This window comes from Xenopus tropicalis, chromosome 3 (genome assembly GCF_000004195.4).
Source record: "Xenopus tropicalis strain Nigerian chromosome 3, UCB_Xtro_10.0, whole genome shotgun sequence".
NCBI lineage: Eukaryota > Metazoa > Chordata > Amphibia > Anura > Pipidae > Xenopus > Xenopus tropicalis.
In genome coordinates this window covers 88,573,523-88,595,739 of record NC_030679.2, presented here as the reverse complement: position 1 = coordinate 88,595,739, position 22,217 = coordinate 88,573,523, and the positions used below count along the sequence as shown (strand labels likewise).

General features: G+C 37.7%; 1 protein-coding gene across 1 annotated transcript in view; it reads left to right on the top strand.

Annotated features, from left to right (window-relative positions):
* Positions 1-22,217, top strand: part of snd1 (staphylococcal nuclease and tudor domain containing protein 1) — a 387,013-nt gene that overhangs the window by 324,793 nt on the left and 40,003 nt on the right. Inside the window, exon 17 of the mRNA NM_203852.1 lies at positions 9,281-9,469. Coding sequence (NP_989183.2) covers positions 9,281-9,469 — 189 coding nt within the window. The remainder of the gene's footprint in view (positions 1-9,280; positions 9,470-22,217) is intronic.

Below are 22,217 nucleotides of genomic sequence, written 5' to 3'. Positions count from 1 at the left end.
TTTCATTCTTAACCATAAATAGATGCCTGCCCCCTTTTAACAATCATTGTTTTGTGGTAATATTTCTTTGACTTGACATAATTTAAAAAAAAAAAAAAATGTAAGTAAATTTATAAGCACCGTACCAAATGTATTCTGCATCATATGTACAGCCTGGCATAGCTTTACTCTCTTAAACTTAAATTAAAAATTCAGCCTATAATCTTCAGGGAACTTTTATCAACAGCTTGGTAGATTATCAGAGTGACTGACTTAAAAGGGTTTTTTTTCTCTCCCATATTACATTACATATTATAGTCAGTACCGAGGTCAATAGTAGGGCTGACTAAGTGTGCACTGGAGCCTAAAACCAAAAGGAGGAGGAGGGGGGACTTGTTTAGTCCATATTGATGATCTGCTGGCCTGTATTGGGTTGAGCACTAATGACTGCAGACAATTAAAGCAGTGCTCCTGTTTGCCAAGATGTATAGGGATCATTGAGCTTGATGGTTTTACATAATTTCTGGCCACTAGTTCCTGGAAAGTGCTTTGAGAATTAAAGCAAAAACTTTTTTTTTTTGCTAAGATCTGGGGTGTAATGGCTGGCTAACCTGATATGGTTCCACTTTATGTAGTATGCGATCCTTTAACAACTGTATAACCTTATATTTATGCCAAAAACAATGTGAAGAGAGTAATATATGTTTCAGAAAGATAGGTCTCTCTCAAAAACATACCTTTAGTGTCAGTGTCCAATAACACAAGGTTGTTTGCTGGCTGTTTAAACCAAAAGATTACAAAAGTTTGAAAAACAGTTTACAATTTAAGTCAACCCTTCAAAGGGTTCTAAAAGTGTACCATACTACATAATACAGGTATGGGACCCATTATCCAGAATGCTCGGGACCAAGGGTATTCCGGATAAGGGGTCTTTCCGTAATTTGGATCTCAATACCTTAAGTCTACTAAAAAATCAATAAAACATTAATTAAACCCAGTAGGATTGTTTTTCATCCAATAAGGATTAATTATATCTTAGTTGGGATCAATTACAAGGTTCTGTTTTATTTCTACATATAAAAAGGAAATCGGTTTTAAAATTCTGAATTATTTGATTAAAATGGAGTCTATGGGAGACGGGCATTCTCTAATTCGGAGCTTTCTGGATAACGGGTTTCCGGATAAGGGGTCCGATACCTGTACTACATGGATATTAATAATCATTTTAGCATTTAGGACCAAAAGGCTCCTAACCAATGGGTAGGCCTCTGCTCACCCATGGATTAGGCCTTTTGGTCCAAAATGCGAAAATAATTAATGCTAAAATAATTGGCATGGAATAAGAGACTCGTGCCATTCCAAACAACTACTGGCTTTTCAGCACTTAGTTTGCACCCCATGGAAGAATGGGTCACCCTTTTGGCAGATTATTCTCCTTTCAAAAGAAGGAATATTTTAGTGTGTGAGATTAAGTTGCAATGCACTGCTGACATTGCTGTGTCAGCTTCTTTGTAACCTTGGGCAAGTCACTTTTATTTCTGTGCCTCGGGCACTAGATAATTCAGACTGCTAGCTTTAGTGGGTCGGCACATTATATGCCTGTAAGATTTTTTTTTTTTTTGTTATATTGTTTTGTATAATTAATAGCGCTGTAAAGGAAATAAGTAAGAAACCTTCATTCTGGCAATACAATTTTTAACAAGGTGCTCCATTTTATTTCGTTAACACAAGCTGTCTCTTCTCTGTTAATTTGATATATTATTAATTGCATTATATTAACACTGATATAATATGAAAGTCAATAACAGGATAACACTTTAGCAATTTCCTCTCGCTAATATATTAATGTGATCTGTCTTGCTGGATTAGCGATCCATCCCCCTGCTTCATGCTGTATATTTCATGCACTATTAATACATGTATCAGAAGTGTCACATGCTGTAGCTGAAAGTAAGGGGGGTAATGCAGCCCATTTATAGTTCTTTAAGAGTTATTTATGGTAAAGAGCATTTACTGGTTCTCATTTAAAACTACGATACTTTTCAACATAATCTTTTTTTATTTTAAGCAGTTTGGTAGAACAGTAGTTGACATTTGTCTTGATGCTCTGGAGTTCTAGGTTCGATTCTGGCCATGATATAATATGCACAGTGTTTGTATGTTCTCTGCATGATTGCGTGGGTTTCCTCCGGGTAGTTCACTTTCCTCCCACACTTCAAAACATACATATACTTATGCAGCTTAATTGGCTCCTGGAAAAATTGAACATAGTGTGTGTGAATGTGATAGAGGCTTAAAATGGAAGCTCCACTGGGGCAGGCACTGATGTGAATGATGTATGATCTCTGTAATGTGCCTTTTTACACGGAGCTGCAGAGATAAAAACACCCTATGTGCCATAGATGTAATGTCAGATGAATTATGCCAGTTACTGGGAAAATGAGAGAAATCTCTCTATAGGGAAGGCATACAGGAAAGTGCCAGCCAAGATGTTACAGATCTCTATAGCTGTATCTTAACCCTGGGAAATTACAGCCAGATAGTTTTGGGCCAATTTCATTAGCTCACCTCAGTACAGAAGTCCCTGCAACTTGCCTTAGAGTTAGTAATATTGAACTTATTGCTGGTTCTCAAGCTGGTAGTTTACAGCAGAGTTCTATAATGAGCAACAGAACCTCCCTCTGATGTCACAATCTCTATATAGAGGCTCATCTTTTAATGCATAGCTTATTTAAACTTAGTATGTTTGTTTAGGCTTCTGCTGTTAAACTTTTATGCTTTACATAGAATTCTGCATTGACTTGTCTTTGCTTAATCTTACTATAAGGTAACAACAGCAAAGAGAGCAGCAGCTCATGTGATTTATGCTCTGTAACTCATAAAGAATAAGCAGTATTTCTAAGAGTATTTTTAAAAATAAAACAAGAGGATTGGTTTAAAATGGCAAAATGTCCCATTTAATGATTTCCTTTATTACACTGGTAGCTTTTTTTCTTATGAATCAATAGATAGGGACATTTTCTCTTCATGGTTCAGGGCTCTGCTAGATATATACACCCTATTCACCCAAATTCAGAATCTTGCTCATTTTGCCAGTGATGGTTGCAATCACTTGTGCTTCTGCCTCCGTATTCATATACTTGTAGATTGTAAGCTCTTTTGGGCAGGGCTCTCTTCACCTCTTGTATCGGTTATTGATTGCTTTATATGTTACTCTGTATGTCCAATGTATGTTACCCACCTATTGTACAGCGCTGCGGAATATGTTGGCGCTTTATAAATAAATGTTAATAATAATATATGTTTTTCCATTTCAGTAAACAGATGGCATTTCCTGGTCTAAAGTTTGAAGTGTCCGGCTTGTTATTGGAGACTCAAACTCAGTAACCCCACGGGTGTGCAGGCCCGGGTGTGATCGCAAGCTCTGCACCCAATCCCCCCCCCCCCCTTACTTTCGCCACTGCTCAAACTAGGCACTTACTATAACATCACCCCTTACATATTTTGCCAATGTCTGTTTTTGCAGACTTTCTCTGGATGTCTTCTGTTTGTCTTATGGCTGAGCCTCCAAAATTCTAACCGTGTGTCTCTCTTTAATCATCTTGTCAGTCTTGCCATTATGTGTTTAAAATGGCAGTGTATTCCTTCTACAACACAAGCGCGATGGATCTGGCTTGTTCTACACTTAATTTTTGCCTGCTGTCATTGCAAAAAATGTATAGTTTTTCCTAAACAGGCCAAATAGTGATTTTTGAAGCTACTCCATATTTGGCCCTTGCGAGACAGATCATTTGATTCCCATTGCACATATAATCCCCCTGCATAATGGACTTCTGCTTATCTGTAAATCAAAACAGTCACAGCAAAAGGGGGAAAGAAGGGGGTTGCACACTTGTACTCTAACTATCTCACAAAACTGAAATGTGGATAGCTCTATTTTTTTATGATTAAAACAATAGGCAAACAATTATGTCCAGCACAAGCCCTATTCATTTCACTTATGTTTAACATGGGGGCTATACTGCCCCTTAAATTCCAATTTTGTTGAAAGTCTTCATACATTTTTGTACGTATCCTAATTATGTTAAATTCCTTGACTAAATTAGACCCCAGCACATCTGCTTTATTTAGAAAGCAATTCCTGGCTAACACTTTTAAAGTCACAATGTCATAAAAGGTTATTTAGCCTTATTTTTGGTATAAAAGTGGCAATTTTAATAAGAGTAGTTCCCAGTACCAAGTTTTATTCCTAATAGCATAAAGGTCCCCTGCATAATCCATGTTTTGTTTTCTGTATTTGGCCTACATTATCCCAGACCACATGCAGCATGGTGTCAGAAATAACAATCAGGGCCAAACAGCCCCTCCGGCTCTTTTAAGCATCTTCTCATCTTCCTGGAAATGATCTACTAATTAGCAGAAACAAAACCTAACACACTGTGCTATTTATATTAATTTGGTAAATAAGGCAGAACAATTTCATTAGGCGCGCATTGATTTGTTTTGAGGGATAAAGGCTGGGTCCTTTCTGATAAGTGTTAAGTGCTATGCATCATGGGAAGTTTTCAACATCTGTTTGTCAGTGATTCAGCCTTAGCATGAAGTGTTGTAATGTAAAGCCTTGGGTTACACTGCTTATACATCTTCTATTATTGTGTTTGCCTTGGATGCAAACATTATAGAGCAGTTGTTACATTGTTTGCTTCTCACTAGGAGCTTGCAATCTTAAATTGCTCCAAAAAGTCATGGAGCTGCCTAAGGTCAGCAGCGAATCATCTGTCTAAGTGGAAAAGCAATGCACTTTCTTTCTTAGGTGATTAATTTCCCTTTCCAGTTGTGATCATTTTTTGTAATTCACAATAAGACAAATTAAAAGGCTTGTATGTATGAGAAGATGTATCATCTGAAGGTCGCCCTCACACTGCCCTGCACACTGACTATTTACTGCAGCCGGGGGCCATATTTCTAGCCTGCCCACAATTTATTTTATGAAGTCATTTATTTTATTTATTTTTTCAGGTCTGGCAAGAAGCAAAAGTTGCATATTTCAAAGAGGTGTCAGGAAAAGTGCTCATTTTCAAGGTTTTATGAGAGGATTATTTACTGAAGCAGCAGAATTCACAGCTAGTGTCAGGCAGACCATATAAGATCAAAAGATGGAAGGTTTAGTCGTGCATAGCCATGTCTAGCCATTTACACTCATCTGTCTTCTCCCTTACCAAGGAAGCCACTGCTCTTCCAGTTCCAGGAAATTACTGTTGGTAATTGGTAATTATTGCCTATGGGCTGAGTTTTAGCTCTGTATTCATGAGATCCACTTTTAACCACATTAGGCTTTGTAGGTAACCCAAAGCTTGGTCAAATCAGTAATTCAAATATCTGCTGCGGATGTGTGGCTTCGAATTTTCTAAGCATTCTCATATAACCAGGTATGCAGGCAAAAGGCAGGGAGTTGATATTGCATTAGCAATAATTTCAATTTTTAATATAGAAGTTTAATCCCTTCACTGCTTCGTACTTTGAACTAGAAATTTCATGAGAAATTTAGGGCTCTGGCACACGGGGAGATTAGTCGCCCGCGACGAAACTCCCATGTTCGCGGGCGACTAATCTCCCCGTGTTACCTTCACCTGCCATCCCACCGGCGACAATGTAAGTCGCCAGTGGGATGGCACACACGGCGGCGCGATTTCGCGCAAATCGACGAAAAGGAGCACATTTAGATCTAATAAGTCTGTGTGTTGGTAAGGTTTTCCTGCAGTCTAGTGAACTGTAATGGTATATTTATAAATAGTAATTGTGCCGGAGTACATGAGCATGATACGGTTAGACACTATGTAAATAATGCTATTTTTTATAAATAACTTCAAAGGTAAAGCTACTGACTGATCAGAGCGCCTTTAAAACTGGAACACAAATTACTTAATTCATTTAGGTTGAAAAAAGGGCAAAAGTCTGTCAAGTTCAACCCCTCCAAATACCATAATTTATATATTTATGTTTACATTTAAAACACCTATCTATACACTCATATATAATATATATATATATATATATATATATATATATATATAAACTGAATATACCGATATCTGTACTAACTGTAGATCCCAAGAGCCTTGCATATTATGCTTCTTTAAGAAATCATCCAAGCCACTCTTGAAGGCATTTATAAAATCTGCCACCACAACATCTCTTGGCAGATTATTCCACAATCTTGCTTATTTAACTTTATTGGATACCTACATCTGCCCTTTGCTATTGGCCCGTTAAGGCTCAGAGGCTCACTGTGGTGTCCTTACATGATTTAAAGGAAGTGTGATGTGAACGGAAAATGGCCTTGTTGCTTTCTTTTAATCAGCTCTGCTGTGTATATTAGATAATATGTATGCAGAGAGCAGTTTTCAAGTGTTGTTTCAAACACTCCTTTTCTTGCAATATGCTTTTTCTCATAGTGCCAGTAAGAAAGAATAATCTGTATAGCATGCTCATTAGTATAGAAATAGTTAGCCACCATTAAGGATGCACAGTAGCATAATTTCATTTGACAATCCAGTATTTGCAAGGTTTACCTACTGCCAAAACTTGCTTTTCATTTCAGCAGCCATCTGGGCAAGTGCATTGTACACAGACAGAGCCTAAAACATTACCACATATAGTTTTAGTTGATCTGTGTAATAAAATTGATGCAAATGTGATAGTTAATTGAAGATGAGGAGGAACTGGATGTGTGGAGAAGCCTTATTGGTGCTTTTGAACTGAAAGGACACGTGCTGGCAGACTGCACTTAATGGGTGATGTGTAGCTGCCTGCCGTCCTGTATCTGGCTATGCTGCTAGTGTGTCACTGTATGTAGTTGGCCTATCTGAACAGCTGTTAGCAAACACTGCAGCAGTAACAGCAAATTACCAGCATAATGAAATGTCATCGCATTGATCTCAAACGCACTGTTGCTTCTTTTTCTAGCTGCGTCTTAACCTCTTCTAGGGAACAGTGCGGTGAGAGGATTTACTGGATAGCTGGGGTGCTATTAAACAGTTTGTCTTAATACCTGTGATGGATTTTAAGCATATGAAGATAGTGATGTAAACCTAGCATTCTCCTTCTTGTGCTAATGAATATTAAAGAGACCATTTCAGATAATTTACTTAAGTGGTTTTATTATTAGCAGTTTGCATATTACCTGTATATTTTGAACACTTAATATACAGACCTATCTACATGGTTTTAATGCAGGGCTGTCCAACTGGAGTCCCACCTTCGGATGTGGCCCTCCAAAGAATTTTATGGCCCTCAGTCTGCTCAGAGGTTCTATTGACTTCACTTTATGACATAATTTAAATTAAATTTAATCTAGCCTTCAAAGTTTTTTCTGAGAAATAATTGGCCCACTACCATGTAAAAAGTTGGACAGCAATGTTTCAATGAATCAAAGTAGCTACCCAAATTGAAGATGTCAAAATTGAGCATTGTGAGAGCATCACATTTCTAGATCTACATATTGCTAATTCTTTTAAATGGACTGATAACGCTAAAGCCATAATTCAAAAAGCTCATCAACATTTTAATTTCCTTAGAAGACTGAAGCAATGTGGAGTCAACAAGATGTCACAATATACTTTTTATTGAGCCACTATTGAAAGCATTGTAACTAGTAAGATTTTAGTGTGGTATGGCAGCACCACACAACAGGAAAAAAATCCTACTTGACCAAGTATAGAGAAACCAGGGCCAAGGTCATATCACACGTAAAGGGAGCACTAATAACCATAGTCAATGAATCTTTACAAGTGTGATCCAGTAATATTGTCCTCTGTCAGCTTGTTGGTTTCATTACAACTTCTTAGTACCCATCACTTGGCTTAATTCTGTGCTAGTCATTCATATAAAGCTATCTAGATGGTGTATATGTATATATAATGTGTGTATAAGTTTTGATCATAATACCTTTGTTTTGTGTAGGCCTTTCACTTCCCAGCTTGTGCAAATACTGCGATTTCTTCCAGACAGAAGGGAGGGGGTGGCACCAGCAAAGTCTTGCCATTGATCTTTCTTTCCAGAGCCATAATAACAGTCTAGAAATGTCACAGCTTGAAAATTAGTTTTTAAACAATTGACATGTCCTGAAAGCAATGTTTTGATGTGGTGTTTGCTGCTGCTGTTACATTGAGCAGTTGATGGGGGTATGTGAAGTTATTGTTATGCTATTTGGTCACCTGTAAATCTCCATTCTCATGATGCCTCAGATGAGGCACAAGTAGCAATGATAGTAGAGTAGATACTTTAGTGACCTTAATCCGTTAGTATTAATGTTGCTTTACCAATCTTAGGGAAGGGTAGTGACCTGTGGGCATTGGGAATATACCTGCTATATTACTTAGAAAAATATATCACACACATTGAAGCCAGATAAACAAGTACTGCTATTTATATAGCACTATTTATAATGTTTTCTCTTATAGTTTGTATTTGGAATTGGGTTTCTGTGAATATTTAAACCCTATAGGAATGAAATACAAACTCCATACATTATTTGCAACTTTCAATTTAAAGCAATTAAAACAGACTTCCCAGTAGTTTATTATGTACCTGCCTCAGTGTGGTACTTTTTTCAGCTGTATAATAGGATACAGTTCTTTACCACCAGATAGATGCAAAGGATGAGAGAAATTAAAATACATTTTGGTTATTTTTCTGTAGATTAGACCTCTTTGACCCAATTATTGCCTAAAGCACCCACATGAGCCTGGGGATCTTTGGCCTTTCATTACAGAAGAAAGATTGATTGCCCTACTATATCTATGACAAAGACAATAGCTCGTGCTATGTTATAGTTTGTTCTAGCATTCTGATCTGATTTATTGATTAGCTCAGCTCCCCACAACACGGCTGTCAATTGACTATATGTGTACATTCCCAGAGGTGGATAGGGATCTCGGCTTGTCAGCAATGCTGTTGTGGCTTATTCAAAGAAATCTGCTTGAAAAAAATATATTCTCTTTTTTTCTATTGCAGTCTTGGTGGTACTGATATGTCTAACCCTACTTGCACATAAGAGCAGTTATTTATACCTAGTATACTTATTTTGGGCCATGTAAATGACCCAACTAATAAGTTTTGGCAGCTCTTGTGGCGCACAGTCATTTTCTCTCCTAAGGAAAGGCTTTTGTGGGATCTGTGTGATTTCATTGGGTTGTCCATGCCGGGTGTGAAATTTGTTATTGATTGCCACTTAAAACAAATAAGAATAAATAGCAAGCAAATTCTCAGATTTACAAGCGGCTTCTTACAATTTTTTCAGGTGGAAGTAGAAGTGGAAGCAATGGATAAAGCTGGGAACTTTATTGGATGGCTTCATGTTGATGGCGTCAATATCTCTGTCGCTCTGGTAGAACATGCACTGTCTAAGGTCCACTTCACAGCAGAGCGCAGTAACTACTATAAGACACTCTTGGCAGCAGAAGAGGGACCCAAACAGAGAAAGGAAAAGGTAGGTGACAATGCCAATCTGTTGTCATGTTTGTTTTAGGTTTTGCTGACATGCTGTGCTGCTAATTTATACTTCATTCAGTGTGAGTGCAGGAGCTGAGACATGGCTGAAACCAGCTGTTCACGAGCTGCTCCTCTGGCTCTGTTTGCCTTAACTTCTTTGCTTTGCCGCAGGATCTCTGACAGGGAAGCAGAAATCTGCAGCAGTTTTAATCTCTGCCGAGCTGCTGTTGCACTGTTGAAAATTCTATTCCGAATGAACACCTGCTTAGAAAGCTAAACCTGGTTAAATAGAATTCATGGAAACCTCAGCTGTTACTGATATAAAAAAAAAGGTGGGGAGGATTTTCCTGAAACAATCAACTGACAGTTTTATAGGTATATAAATTAGGAAGCAGCAGTTGATTGAAAGAGCAGTGATAGTGGCTACAGGGAAAATATACATGAACAAAGCTTGGACCCACGCAGATTAGAGGGACGTTTGTCTTAAAATGAATTCTAGGTATGATGTACATTAATATTCTGCAATGTTGCATAAGTTACATAGTTACATTGTCACATAGGATTGAAAAAAGACCAGAGTCCATCAAGTTCAACCCTTCCAAGTAAACCCAGCATACACAACCTATAGTTACTAATCTATACTATCACATCACATATATACAACCATTCATACTAACTGTAGATATTCGTATCACAATAGCCTTGGATACTATGCTTGTTCAAGAAGTCATCAGGCCCCTCTTAAAGGCATTAACAGAATCTGCCATTACCACATCTCTAGGAAGGGCATTCCCCAACCTCACTGCCCTCACCGTTAAAAACCACCTTCGCTGCTTCAAATGGAAGCTCCGTTCCTCTAATCTAAAGGGGTGGCCTCTGGTGCATTGATTGTTTTTATGGGAAAAAAGAACACCCCTATCTGCCTATAACCCCCTCTAATGTACTTGTACAGAGTAATCATGTCCCCTCTCAAGCACCTCTTTTCCAGAGAAAACAACCCCAACCTCGACAGTCTCACCTCATAGTTTAAATCTTCCATCTGCTCTCATTAATATCCTTCTTAAGGATATAAGGAGCCCAAAACTGCACTGCATACTCAAGGTGAGGCCTTACCAGAGACCTATAAAGAGGCAAAATGATGTTTTCATTCCTTGAGTCAATGCCCTTTTTTATACAAGACATCACTTTATTTGCTTTAGTAGCCACAGAATGACACTGCCTGGAATTAGACTTTTTATCTACAAAAAAGATCCTTCTCCATTAAGGATACCCCCATCAAACTACCATTCAGTAGATAGTTCGCGTTTATATTATTCCTACCAAAGTGCATAACTTTGCACTTATCAACATTGAACCTCATTTTCCAGTTTGCTGCCCAGTTTTCCAATTTTGTCAAATCGCTCTGCAAAGCGGCAGCATCCTGCATGGAACTTATAGTTTTGCACAATTTTGTGTCATCAGCAAAAATAGAAACATTACTGTCAATGCCCTCCTCCAGGTCATTAATAAACAAGTTAAAAAGCAAAGGACCAAGCACTGTTTCTCTGTTTTTTATGCCTTTCAGACAGAGATTTTATATGCTGTCAAAAGCTGGGCATCACTGACTGCCTGGCAACTGGATGCCTATTAAAATTTCAGCAGATTCTGAGGTTACATTTTGTTTTTCATTTATGGGGCAGATTTCTAATTTTTATTATTTTCAAATTCAACTACACTCGTTTTCCCAAATGTCTGATATTTACGAAAGAAAAGTCGCTGCAAGAAAAGTTGTACAAACTTGACTTTTTCAGGTTGTTGCTGCGAAAATTCCGAAAAAGTTGAAAGTCCGAAAAAGTTGAGTTATTGGGCAAAACCCAGTGAAATCTCTAAAGTTTTGAGACAAAACAAAGAGCATTAAGATAAGGGAAGGGACCTTTGCCATTGACTTCTACATGAACTTGGCAAGTTTAACCTGGTGAATTTTCAAATTCAGATTTTTAGCTGTTGAGACATAGTAAATCTCAGTGTTTTTTCTGTGCCTTTTTGCATTAAAAATCCGATTCGAGTTTCAAAAAAAAAAAAAAAAAAAAAAAGATGGTTAGTAAATGGGCCCCTAAATGTTGCTATTTATGCTCCAGTCTGTTGGACACAGTTCTTACCTGATTGCTAGGTTCAGTCAGAACACAATGCTTAACCATTCAATACCCAGTACAAAGATAAAGGGCTATATTGAATGATAATATTAAGGTGACTACCCAAGAACCAGTATGCAAATGTTCACTGCAGAGGCTGCTTTACTTATGTGTTTTATACATTGCTGCTCGGATGAGTAATGACATTTTTTCAATTATTACTTCGATTTAATTATACTAGATATACCATGACCTGGATGAATGAAAATCTTCATAGTCAAGCATTCTACTTGCTTTGTTTTGCTATTATCTTAGTTACAAATCTGAACATGGCACCTCTAACCAGCGCGGGATTTGTAATGGGCGTGCCCCAAGGCTGCCCCCATTCTTTCCCCCCACCCCCCCTCTGTGCAAACTCCTGAAACCCCGGCCGCCAAGCGCGTGTGCGCATTCCCAAACCGTAAAAGTCCCATACTGAGCTACGGGGAGTCCCCATTGCTCCGTATGGGAGCAAAATTTCAATATTGCGCTGCGGTGGGGCGGCATGCCAATGACAATACCCTTGTGCATAACCCACAAAGTCTCCTGTAGATCTTAAATGCAATGACCCTTGTGAGCAAACCTCTTATGTCAATGTAATGGTGTTTGTCATATCAGATTTCTGAGTTTCTTTGCTACTTTTCAGATAGTTACATGGTTCTTATATGTTTCAGAGTACAGTGGTATATGCACTTAGGGAACTTAGGTGAGTGTAAAGCAACTGGTGGAATTTTCTAGGAGTTCTAGCTGTATGGCTTTCCTTCTGCATCTTCCTTGTGCTGAAGGGTAGGATCTCTGCCTGCATCCCGCCAGGTTACTTGGTAAGTACTTAATACCCCATTATAGCCACCAGATTATACCTGTGCAAATCTGGATGCGGAGGTGAGGGTGCAGAGGGGTGATAGAGGGAGAATATGATATTACTTTACTGGTAGCCTGTGCTCATTCACCATACAGTACTGGATTTAGTACTAATATATTACACACCGTATAAACTTCAGACCGCATAGAAAGAAGACTACTTCAGATCAAAGGCTTGTGTATAAAATTGAGAATTCAAAAATGACAGAATTCTGTTTAACTAAATATATAATTAGCAGTGGTGCAATGTAGAGAGGGGTCACAGTGGAGGGCACAGCATGGTGTGACAAGGGCCACACAGATTCTGGAGCAAGGCTTGGCCACCACTCTCTAAATGCCAGCTGCACAGAAGCATTTTTTGAAATAGCTTTTAAAGTTAAGGGAACACTTTGTAAATAAATAACACCCACACACTGCGGTATCATCCTAATTCAGCAGTACAGGGTCAGTAGGAAGAGGAAATCTGTGCAGCCAACTGAAATATTATTTGTAATTAAAGAACTTGAACAAAATATTAAATCAGTGTGTGTAAGGTATTTGAAAAAAGTGTGAAAATGTAAGAAAAAAAAGCTCACTCAATATGAAGCATCTCAAATGATTTTTATTTGCATTGGTCACATGGTCACCCTTCAGTGCCATTCATTACTATAAACTGTGTACCAATAATGCAGAAACAAGCACTACTAATGCACTTTATTATTATTAGTATAGTTTATTTGTAGTATAAAGCACCCACATGTTCTACAGCTATTTCAACAAATTCAGAAAACACAAACAAACCATTTATAAGCAGTGTAATAAACAGGCATACAGTCTGTCAAAGGCACCCACCCAGGAGCCTGAATATGTTTTTATTACATGACCCTTTATATAGTGCAGGCACTAATACACAGCACTTCAGAAAGAGCTCATCATTAACATAAGCTAGTGTCGCAGAGCTTGCATACAACGCACAAGTTTAAAAACTGTCCCAGTGGATAACCTGATAATAAATGATACAGTACATGGGAACTCTATCACAGCACATTATAATGGTGCTTTTGTTGTGTTTTTTCTTTTCCTTTGCAACTAAAGCTGTTCATTAGTAGTGTTTGTGTGAGGCTGTCCTGATTTCAGTATAATTGCAAGGATCAAAGGCAGGTAGAGAAAAAAGCAATCATTGCAAGATCTTGTCAGTTTCTTCCCTTTTTTCCCCTCATATTTCATCTCATCAGAAGTTTTGGCCTCATAACCTATTTATTTTTCTCCCCTGGTGTAAAATGTCAAAAATTACAGCCTCTCTGTTAAAAGGTATCGGTGCGTGCCAATAAGTTTGCACACTGAGTTCTTGCAAGATGTATTATTTCTTCTGCCTCACCCCCTCCATTAAATCAAACCCAACATTATCTATAATGAAAGGAAGAAATGTTTTGGGAGCGCAAAAGCACTCATATTATATAGGACATTGTTAGATACTGTAGGCACTAGGTTCTTTATATTTCCAGCCAAAGAAAGGAATGGTGGTATGGTGTTTTGCTCTGCAAATGGGTCACTTATTAGCTTAAATGGTCTCTGCGCTCCCTCCCCAGTGAATGATTAGTGACTTGCACCTTGTGCTGGCTCATTCTCATTGGATATCTCTATTCAAAATATAAAGCAATACCTTTATAGATACTGAAATTGCAGAATACTAAATATATCTTATAATAATTTTTTGTATTAATTTAAAAGGGTTTGTTAACCCCCTGAACATACTTCATACAAGAATGTTGATTTTTCAAGTAGGCTAGAACCTTGAGTCTAATGAAAAATTTTGCCTACAATAAGGATTATTTATATGTTAGCTGGCATCAAGTGCAAGGTACTGTTTTATAATTACAGAGAAAAAAATTTGATTTGATTAAAATGAAGTCTATGGGAGATGGCCTTTTTGTAATTCAGGGGTTTTTGCATAATGGGTTTCCAAACCTTGATTATAAAAAATTGTTTATTTAGATGAAGCAGGGTTTTACATATGAGCTGTTTGTGCAATATGTTTTTATAAAGACCTACATCGTTCAAGGGTATAGTTTTCCTTTAACTTTCCTTCCTTTGGAAACTCTTTCAGGTAAATCCTAACCACCTGAGGCAGCCAAGTTGATGCCACGCATTGCTAGTGCAAACAGTGAAATATCGCTTTTTATTTTGCTTAGTCATGTTGGATGAGCAGACCAGCGAACAAGATGGATAAATAAATATTGAATTAAACTGTGCCTACCTTTGCAGCCTTTGTATAGATTTGCTTTAGGTTGAATATTATTATATTGTATCTTGCTTTAATAGAATCATGCAGATATATACAAATGAGTCCTTATATAGTACATGAGTAGTACAGGCAGAAAATCAGCAAGCGTCTACCATGTATTTCATCTTGCTGTTAGACTGCGTGACAGCCACCTTCCTGCAAATGCAATTATTTGATAAAGGTCAGACACGGGCCTGAGACATTGTGTGTTTCCAGTGAAACAAATTTGTAGTTATAGTGTTGCTGTCTGTGTTCCCCTCACTATACATTGCCATAAACTGATACTTATAGGAAACCTGACATTAAGCTTTGGTAATAAACAGATCAGTAACCATTGAGCTTGTGTTACTACTTCCTTCAGCACTCTTCCTCTAGGTTGTCTTCATTTCAGAGTGGTTTGGCACTTGAGTATCTGTAATAAAACTGTACTAGTGTATATGGCAAGTTAGCAGTTACAGGCCTACCTTGTTTGCATTATATTTTTCACTTGCTCTAGTACAATAAAATGTTATTACCCCATTTCCATGCCCTAAATGGTTTTTGGCACAGCTCTGCCAGCTTTTGCCAATAGTCCTATCATCATGAGCAGCTTTGTTCTGTATTAATATAGGTAGTTAATGGTTGTGTCAATGTGAACAGGAACATTTACTAAAAATTAATTTGAATATTAGATATTTGTGTTTGCTTTTTTCACCATATTGTCATTAAATTAAGTTGCATTTGCTGAGTATTTAACCTCTTTTCAGTCACATGTTGGATAGGAACACTGTTAAAGGAACAGTAACACCAAAAAATGAAAATGTTTTAAAGTAACTAAAATATAATGTACTATTGCCCTGCACTGCTAAAACTGGTGTGTTTGATTTAGGAACCCTACTATAGTTTATATAAATAAGTGCTGTGTAGCCATGGGGGCAGCATTCCAGCTGGAAAAAAGGAGAAAAGGCACAGGTTTACATAACACATAAAAGATAAGACACCATTGTATTCAATGTATCTCTTGGCTGCTACATAACCTGTGCCTTTTCTTGTTTTTAATGCCTGCCCCATGGCTACACAGCAGGGTGTTTATATAAACTATAGTAGGGTTTCTGAAACAAACACACAACTTTTACCAGTGCAGGGCAGCAGTACATTATAGTTTAATTTCTTTGATATATTATTAACCATTTATTTCTAAATAACATGTTTCTTATTAAATATATTGGAGGCAAATCATTATTTAGTTTCCCTCTACAGACCAATACTTAGAGTTTTACAGTTTTCAGCAATATTCTAATGCTGAGTCAACGTTTAGCTGCACTGTGAACAGAAATCCAATGTACTTTATGGCCATCTGACTAATACATCAGATGGAAAGTTGTCAGATTATTGAGCTCTGTCTCAGCTGCTCTTTGCTTCCACAAGGCATTCGGATGGAACTTACCAGCTGTATGACTGTGGGTACCCAACCAGGGATTGTGCACAACCTGGCATTATTCCCTTTCTGCCATATTACATTTTTAGTCTAAATGCCTTCATTAAGGTACCACATCTCTTTAACTGATTCATTGCCTGAGGGACCTTACATTTTTACCCCAATTATGCTTGATACTAATCTCAGCATTCAGGGAACTTAATTTTTTGCTGTTTATGGCAAGTTTTTTTCCCATTACTTTTGTGAAATATTGCATATCAGTCTAGGAATGGGACCTGTTAACCAGAATACTCGGGACCTAGGGTTTTCCCAGATAAGGCATCTATCTGTAATTTGGCTCACCATACTTTGTCTACTGAAAAATACATTAAGCATTAAATAAACCCAATAGGATTGTTTTGCCTCCAGTGTGGATGAATTATATCTTAGTTGGGATCAAGTACAAGGTACTGTTTTATTACAGAGAAAAATGTTTTTAAATTTTGAATGATTTGATTAAAATAGTCTATGGCAGATTCCCTTCTCTTAATTCGGACCATTCTAGATAAGGGTTTTTTTTAGATTAAACTAAATAAATCAATAAATAAATTTAAATCTCCTCATACCAGAATCCCTCTCTAGTAATATCTTCACGGTGTACCGAGCATACATTACTGCAATGCCAGTGCAGAGTTGGTCTACTTGCAGACTAACAGGGCATGCAGCAGCCTTGGATTATTTCAGTTTGCCCTCATAAATATCTACTAAGTAGGTACAAGCTAATCTAGCACCTGATGATAATCTTGATGTATGATCATGCAGCAGAGTATTAGCCAGAGTGTAATGATGTCTGTACTGATAGAGCAATGCAGTAGATAGAGCACACAATCCAACATGTATATGGTGACAAGAGCATGTGGTTTTGACTTTCCACTGACACACTTATCTCCCACAATGTTTGCTACCCAGCTGTATTTCCTTGCTCTTATCAAAGTATTATTGAGTTCCCCATTTGATTAAATATTGAATCTGGATCAGTACATGAACCCCTTTATCCCTTTTTCATGGTAATATGCTTTGTCCTTGTGCATTTACAAACTAATTCAGCTTAATGTGACACACTAGTCGTAAAATCCACAGTGGTTTTGTATTTTTTTTCCCCCATCGCTTATAAGAAATAAATATCAGGTAGTGTCTACTGTTGTAATACAGGTATGAAGCCTATTATCCGGAATGGATAATGGGTCTTTCTTTAATTTGGATCTACATATGCTACATTTACCAAAAGGATTGTTTTGCCACTAATGCGGATTAGTGAATTACAGAGAATAGGAAGCTAATTTGAAATGTGTAACTACAGTTTGGTATTTCTCTATAGGACCAAACTGCTAATTATATCCTTATAAATGATGCATTCCTGCGTCAGAAAGCGCTGTTTATAATTGAGACAAGCATATTAAACTGCATGACTCTCATTATATTGCAACCCACACCCTGCGCCCCATTCTCTCTCCCTGCCAGCTCTGCCAAAATCACCTTGCTGCTGCTTGTGCTTTTATGTGCTATAATTTATAGGTATAATGCAAGCGGCCACTGTATAGTGGTGTGAGTTTGCAATCAGTCTTTTCATCTATCAAAGGAATTCAGGTGGATGAATCTTTGCCTATTTTGCAATGTGACACTGTAGTTGGTTTATCTTGGGAGATTGCATTCATTTATTGTCTTGATCAGGATCAAGTTTAATGTGTCCCCCTAGGTAAAGAGGTTATTTGTGCAAATTAAAGGTAGCGTAGCTAGTACAAATGAGGTGTGTATTGAGTTTTATGCTCATACCAAGTAAACATTTGTATAATAAGTACTTATTTATTCTGTATGTTTATAGAGAAAGGATGCTTTGCCTGCCTTGCCAAGTACAGGCACCTTAGGATGCAAGGCCCCATATTATTTTTTGTGTTATCTGGACAGATTAAAGACAAGTTCACCTAATACATAGCCATGCAGCAATTTAACAGAATTCTGCATTTGAGGTATCCGTTTTGTCCCTTCCTTTGAAAAGGTATGTTGAACGTCTGTATTTCAATTTTGGACTAAACCATCAAAAACTAAGGTCTGTTTTTTTTTTTGTTAGTGTTGCTTAGGATACTCTTGTTTCAAGGCAGTCCTCTGCTTTATTAAAATGTAGGTTAATGCACAGTTAATGATTCATTATTGTCTGCCCGTGTGAATAAGAGTAAACCTCTGTAACATGACTCCTGCTGGGGCAATCCCATTACTTTGTAATGAAGTACAAATAGAAACAAATACAGCTTTATATAGTATATTTCTGTTTCTGTTAATAGAGAGAATGGGAGAGTGTTTAATAATTGTTTTTTTTTCTATGTATTGTTTTGCCTGTATTCTCCAGAAAATGTATACAGTATCATTGATTTTAATGTTGCTTACATCAATTGTGTCTGACAGACCCTACTGATGTGTGGTTTTGTCTCCTGAGTCTCATGAAATGGGACAAACTGTAGGCATTATCATGTGTCTTACTGAATCCCCTGGTACCTCATCTCCACACTCCTTATGTAAATAATCCTTCTTGGTGGGAATTGGGATGTACACACAGCCATCCTCAAGGCCGGATTTCAGATATATAAAAAGGACGGCTTCCACTCTGAACTCCACTAACTAGTTACCCGAAGCCCTTCAAGTTATTCTTCAGATATCTCTCATCCATCATGTTTGTGAAACTGATTGTAAAAGTTGCTAGGAAATACATTCCAAAATCTGGGTTCTGTCAAATTAATAGACTGTTATTTTCTCCAAGCAATCACAGCTCTTTTTACACCATTGTGTCACATGGTCTCATTGATCATTTATATTTTTACCTATGCATTTAATGTTTCATTAACCAGTTGGTAAGCTTGGCTTCTATATCGTCATTTTGCTGTTAGTTGGTAAAATTAGCGAGTATTCTAACTAAGCACATGCAATTTGTACATACTTTTGTACTAGTCAGTTTTTTGTTTTTTTTAAGAATTTGTATGCTCTACCTCTTCACTTTGGAACTTTTGTCTCTTCTAGACATTTCCACTTGATAGTCTCTAAACTTTCCGGTCGACAAGGGCAGAACGGACTTGTTGACAAGTGGGCATCCTTTGGAGCTTTAGTACAAACTTTTATACTTCCAATGTTTGTTTCCTGAAATTACATGGCTATGTGATTAATTAGTGTGTAGTAGTAATTGGTGTGTCTTTACTGGCTTATTCCAGGAATTAGATGAGGCATCTGGATTCTTGACCATATAGCTCGGTTGTTATGGGGTACTGCATCATAACATAGAGTGCTTTATTGCATAACCTGCAAGTGTTGGCATTTAAAAGAAGTAAAGGGGTTAACTCTAGACCTTATCATTATCATTGCAGCTGCCATTTTGGATATATAAATTTAATAATAATAAAATAATATTAAAGATGGTACCACATAACTAAATGTGCATGTTCAAAGCTCTAGCCTCCCCTTAGATGTGAGCACGTGTAAGATTTTGATATAATATATATATAATATTAATCACCCCTCTTACTAGGGTCACACTACTTTTGAGAAGCAGACAAATAATCCACGCCAATAAGTGTATATATAAATGAGTATATTAAATAGCAAATCAGTTCATTGTTACAATTAAGGGATTATTTCAAACAAAACATCATATTTACATTATTTACATTTACAGATTAATAACAAAGCCTACATCATTATAGCTACCGACAAACACAGAACATGGTGGTCTGGTTCCTTTTTCCCCCAGGTGCTTCTCCAAGTTCTTTCCTTGACTACTGTCCAGTCCACATTTTATACAACTTTTCAGCCACTGCCCCAACTGATCAGATGGGGTTGATAAAAAACACACCTAGTCTTTGTTCAGTAACTGTTGAGAAGGCTTCTCGCATATAGTAATGAGTTTTTATGGCTCCTATAGCAGACGTACTGTCCCACCAGCCACAGAAAAACCATTTGATATGGAGATTTGGCTTCAGGTGTGACTTGGACAACTGCTTTTTAGTAATCAGTAGAACTCCCCCATGTGTATAACACATAATTATGCATAAAGACACAAACACATATGTATAAAACACAAATAATGGCACCCAAGATGAGCAAATTCTTACACAATGGCACATTTATACCAGTCTTGGTCTTGGTACAGGAGTGTGGTATTATGGGTATTTCCATTAAGGAACTCTGCGGGTTTTTTTTGTTTTTCAACATGTGGCTCCTGAGCTGGAAAACAGGCTGAATATGAGGAGACTTCAGGACACTGGAGGTATGCCTCTAGATAGGGATTAACTCTTTAGTACCCTTTCCTTCTGCTTTAGGATCTATTAGTTTAAAAGTGGTCATACCATGTCTAGGAAGGCCTAAGCTTAAGATCAGTTAGGGCAGTGGTTCTCAACCTTCCTAATGCCCCGCGACCCTTTAATACAGTTCCTCATGTTGTAGTGACCCCCAACCATAAAATTGTTCCTAAGACCGTTGGAAATATGTGTTTTCCGATGGTCTTAGGTAACCCCTGTGAAAGGGTCGTTTGACCCCCAAAGGGGTCCCGACCCACAGGTTGAGAACTGCCGAGTTAAGGTGAGGTTTGGGGAGAATGCCTATTTGCTTTCCTCAATACACCTAAATCCACAGCTTGGGGGCTGAAATAAGTTAGGGTCAGGTTTGTGGTGAAAACATATTTGCTTTCCTAGATATTTGTGGAACTAAAAAGGGGGCTTGACCTCAAAAAAAGGTTTAATATCAGGGCATCTATTTACCATTGTGTGAGAGAATATGCAAAGTTACATGTTGGTAGCCCCCTTCCCTGAGAACTTGTTGAGCAATATGTGATGGGCTTGCAAGTGATGTTCAGTGCTTGGTTACCGGCTGCTACCGCTGTGTCTGTAATTAATGTAAATCTATTGGGTGAGTTTCAGAAGGTGAGAGGGATATAGCTGGGAGCTAGTAAGTGCCAAAGGGACAGCACTATAACTATTGTCACTTCTAATGACTGCTGCACAGTTTTACTTGCCTACCTACCCACTCAAAAGAAATTATCATTCTCTTCAAAATCTTATTTTACATTTTTCTGCACATTTATTTTTATCCTTCGAAGCATCCCACATACTGCATTCCTCTCTTGGTAATGTTTATTTCTGTTGTGCCTTCATGTTCATTGCTACTTACCCCTTTTTATCTCCTAGGGTTTTACTACTCACCCCAAAATCAGATACATTACTTCCATCTCTTGAGTTTTATTTGGTTCCCTCTGTTTCTTACTCCTGCTTGTGTACCCCTCCATGCCATCCTGTGTAAATGCCAAGTGCCAGATGGCAGGCTGCCTTGCAGCTCACTTCCCTCCTCCCTTTCTGATGCATCTTCTCCTTTCTTTCAATTACAAGGTTACAGCTTCTCAGTCCTTTCTCTCCTTCCCTGATCAGCGGTAGGCCATGTGTTGTGCTGCTCACAGTGAACAACTAACCGCAATGTGCATATTTTCTGAACTCCTTTGCTTTCATAATTGTGATTAAATATACCTATATTCATATCCTTATATTCATACCCATGTGCTGCAAACAGGGATGCAGCCTCAAAGTGCCAAGAATAAATATAATTGCATTCTTGTTGGCAAGCAGGAATAAAAATTTCCACCCACAGCCATTTCTAAAACTGCTTCTCCACCAAAGGGAAACAGTTTGTTACCCCAAGAGATAACATACCATGCTAAGGGAATTCTGTGTTTATTTACCTAAATTATGAATGAAATCTATTAATCTGTACTACTGTATGCCTTTGTCACAGGTTTGCCTGGAATACGACTGCTGTGCATCAATTAGATGGTTTTTGAAGCAGTGTTTTTATTAACAGCATGGCTGTTTTTCCTTTAGCCGTGTCTGATTTATTGGTGCAGTATTATAGTTATAACTAATGTTATGATACATGTGGTGTTCATTTCTGTAATATCCTTTTCTTTTACAAAGTGAAGAAGAACTCAAAGTGAAATCTGACTCTATATTCATATTCAGCCTAGAAGTCATGGTTTGAGAATGCCAAG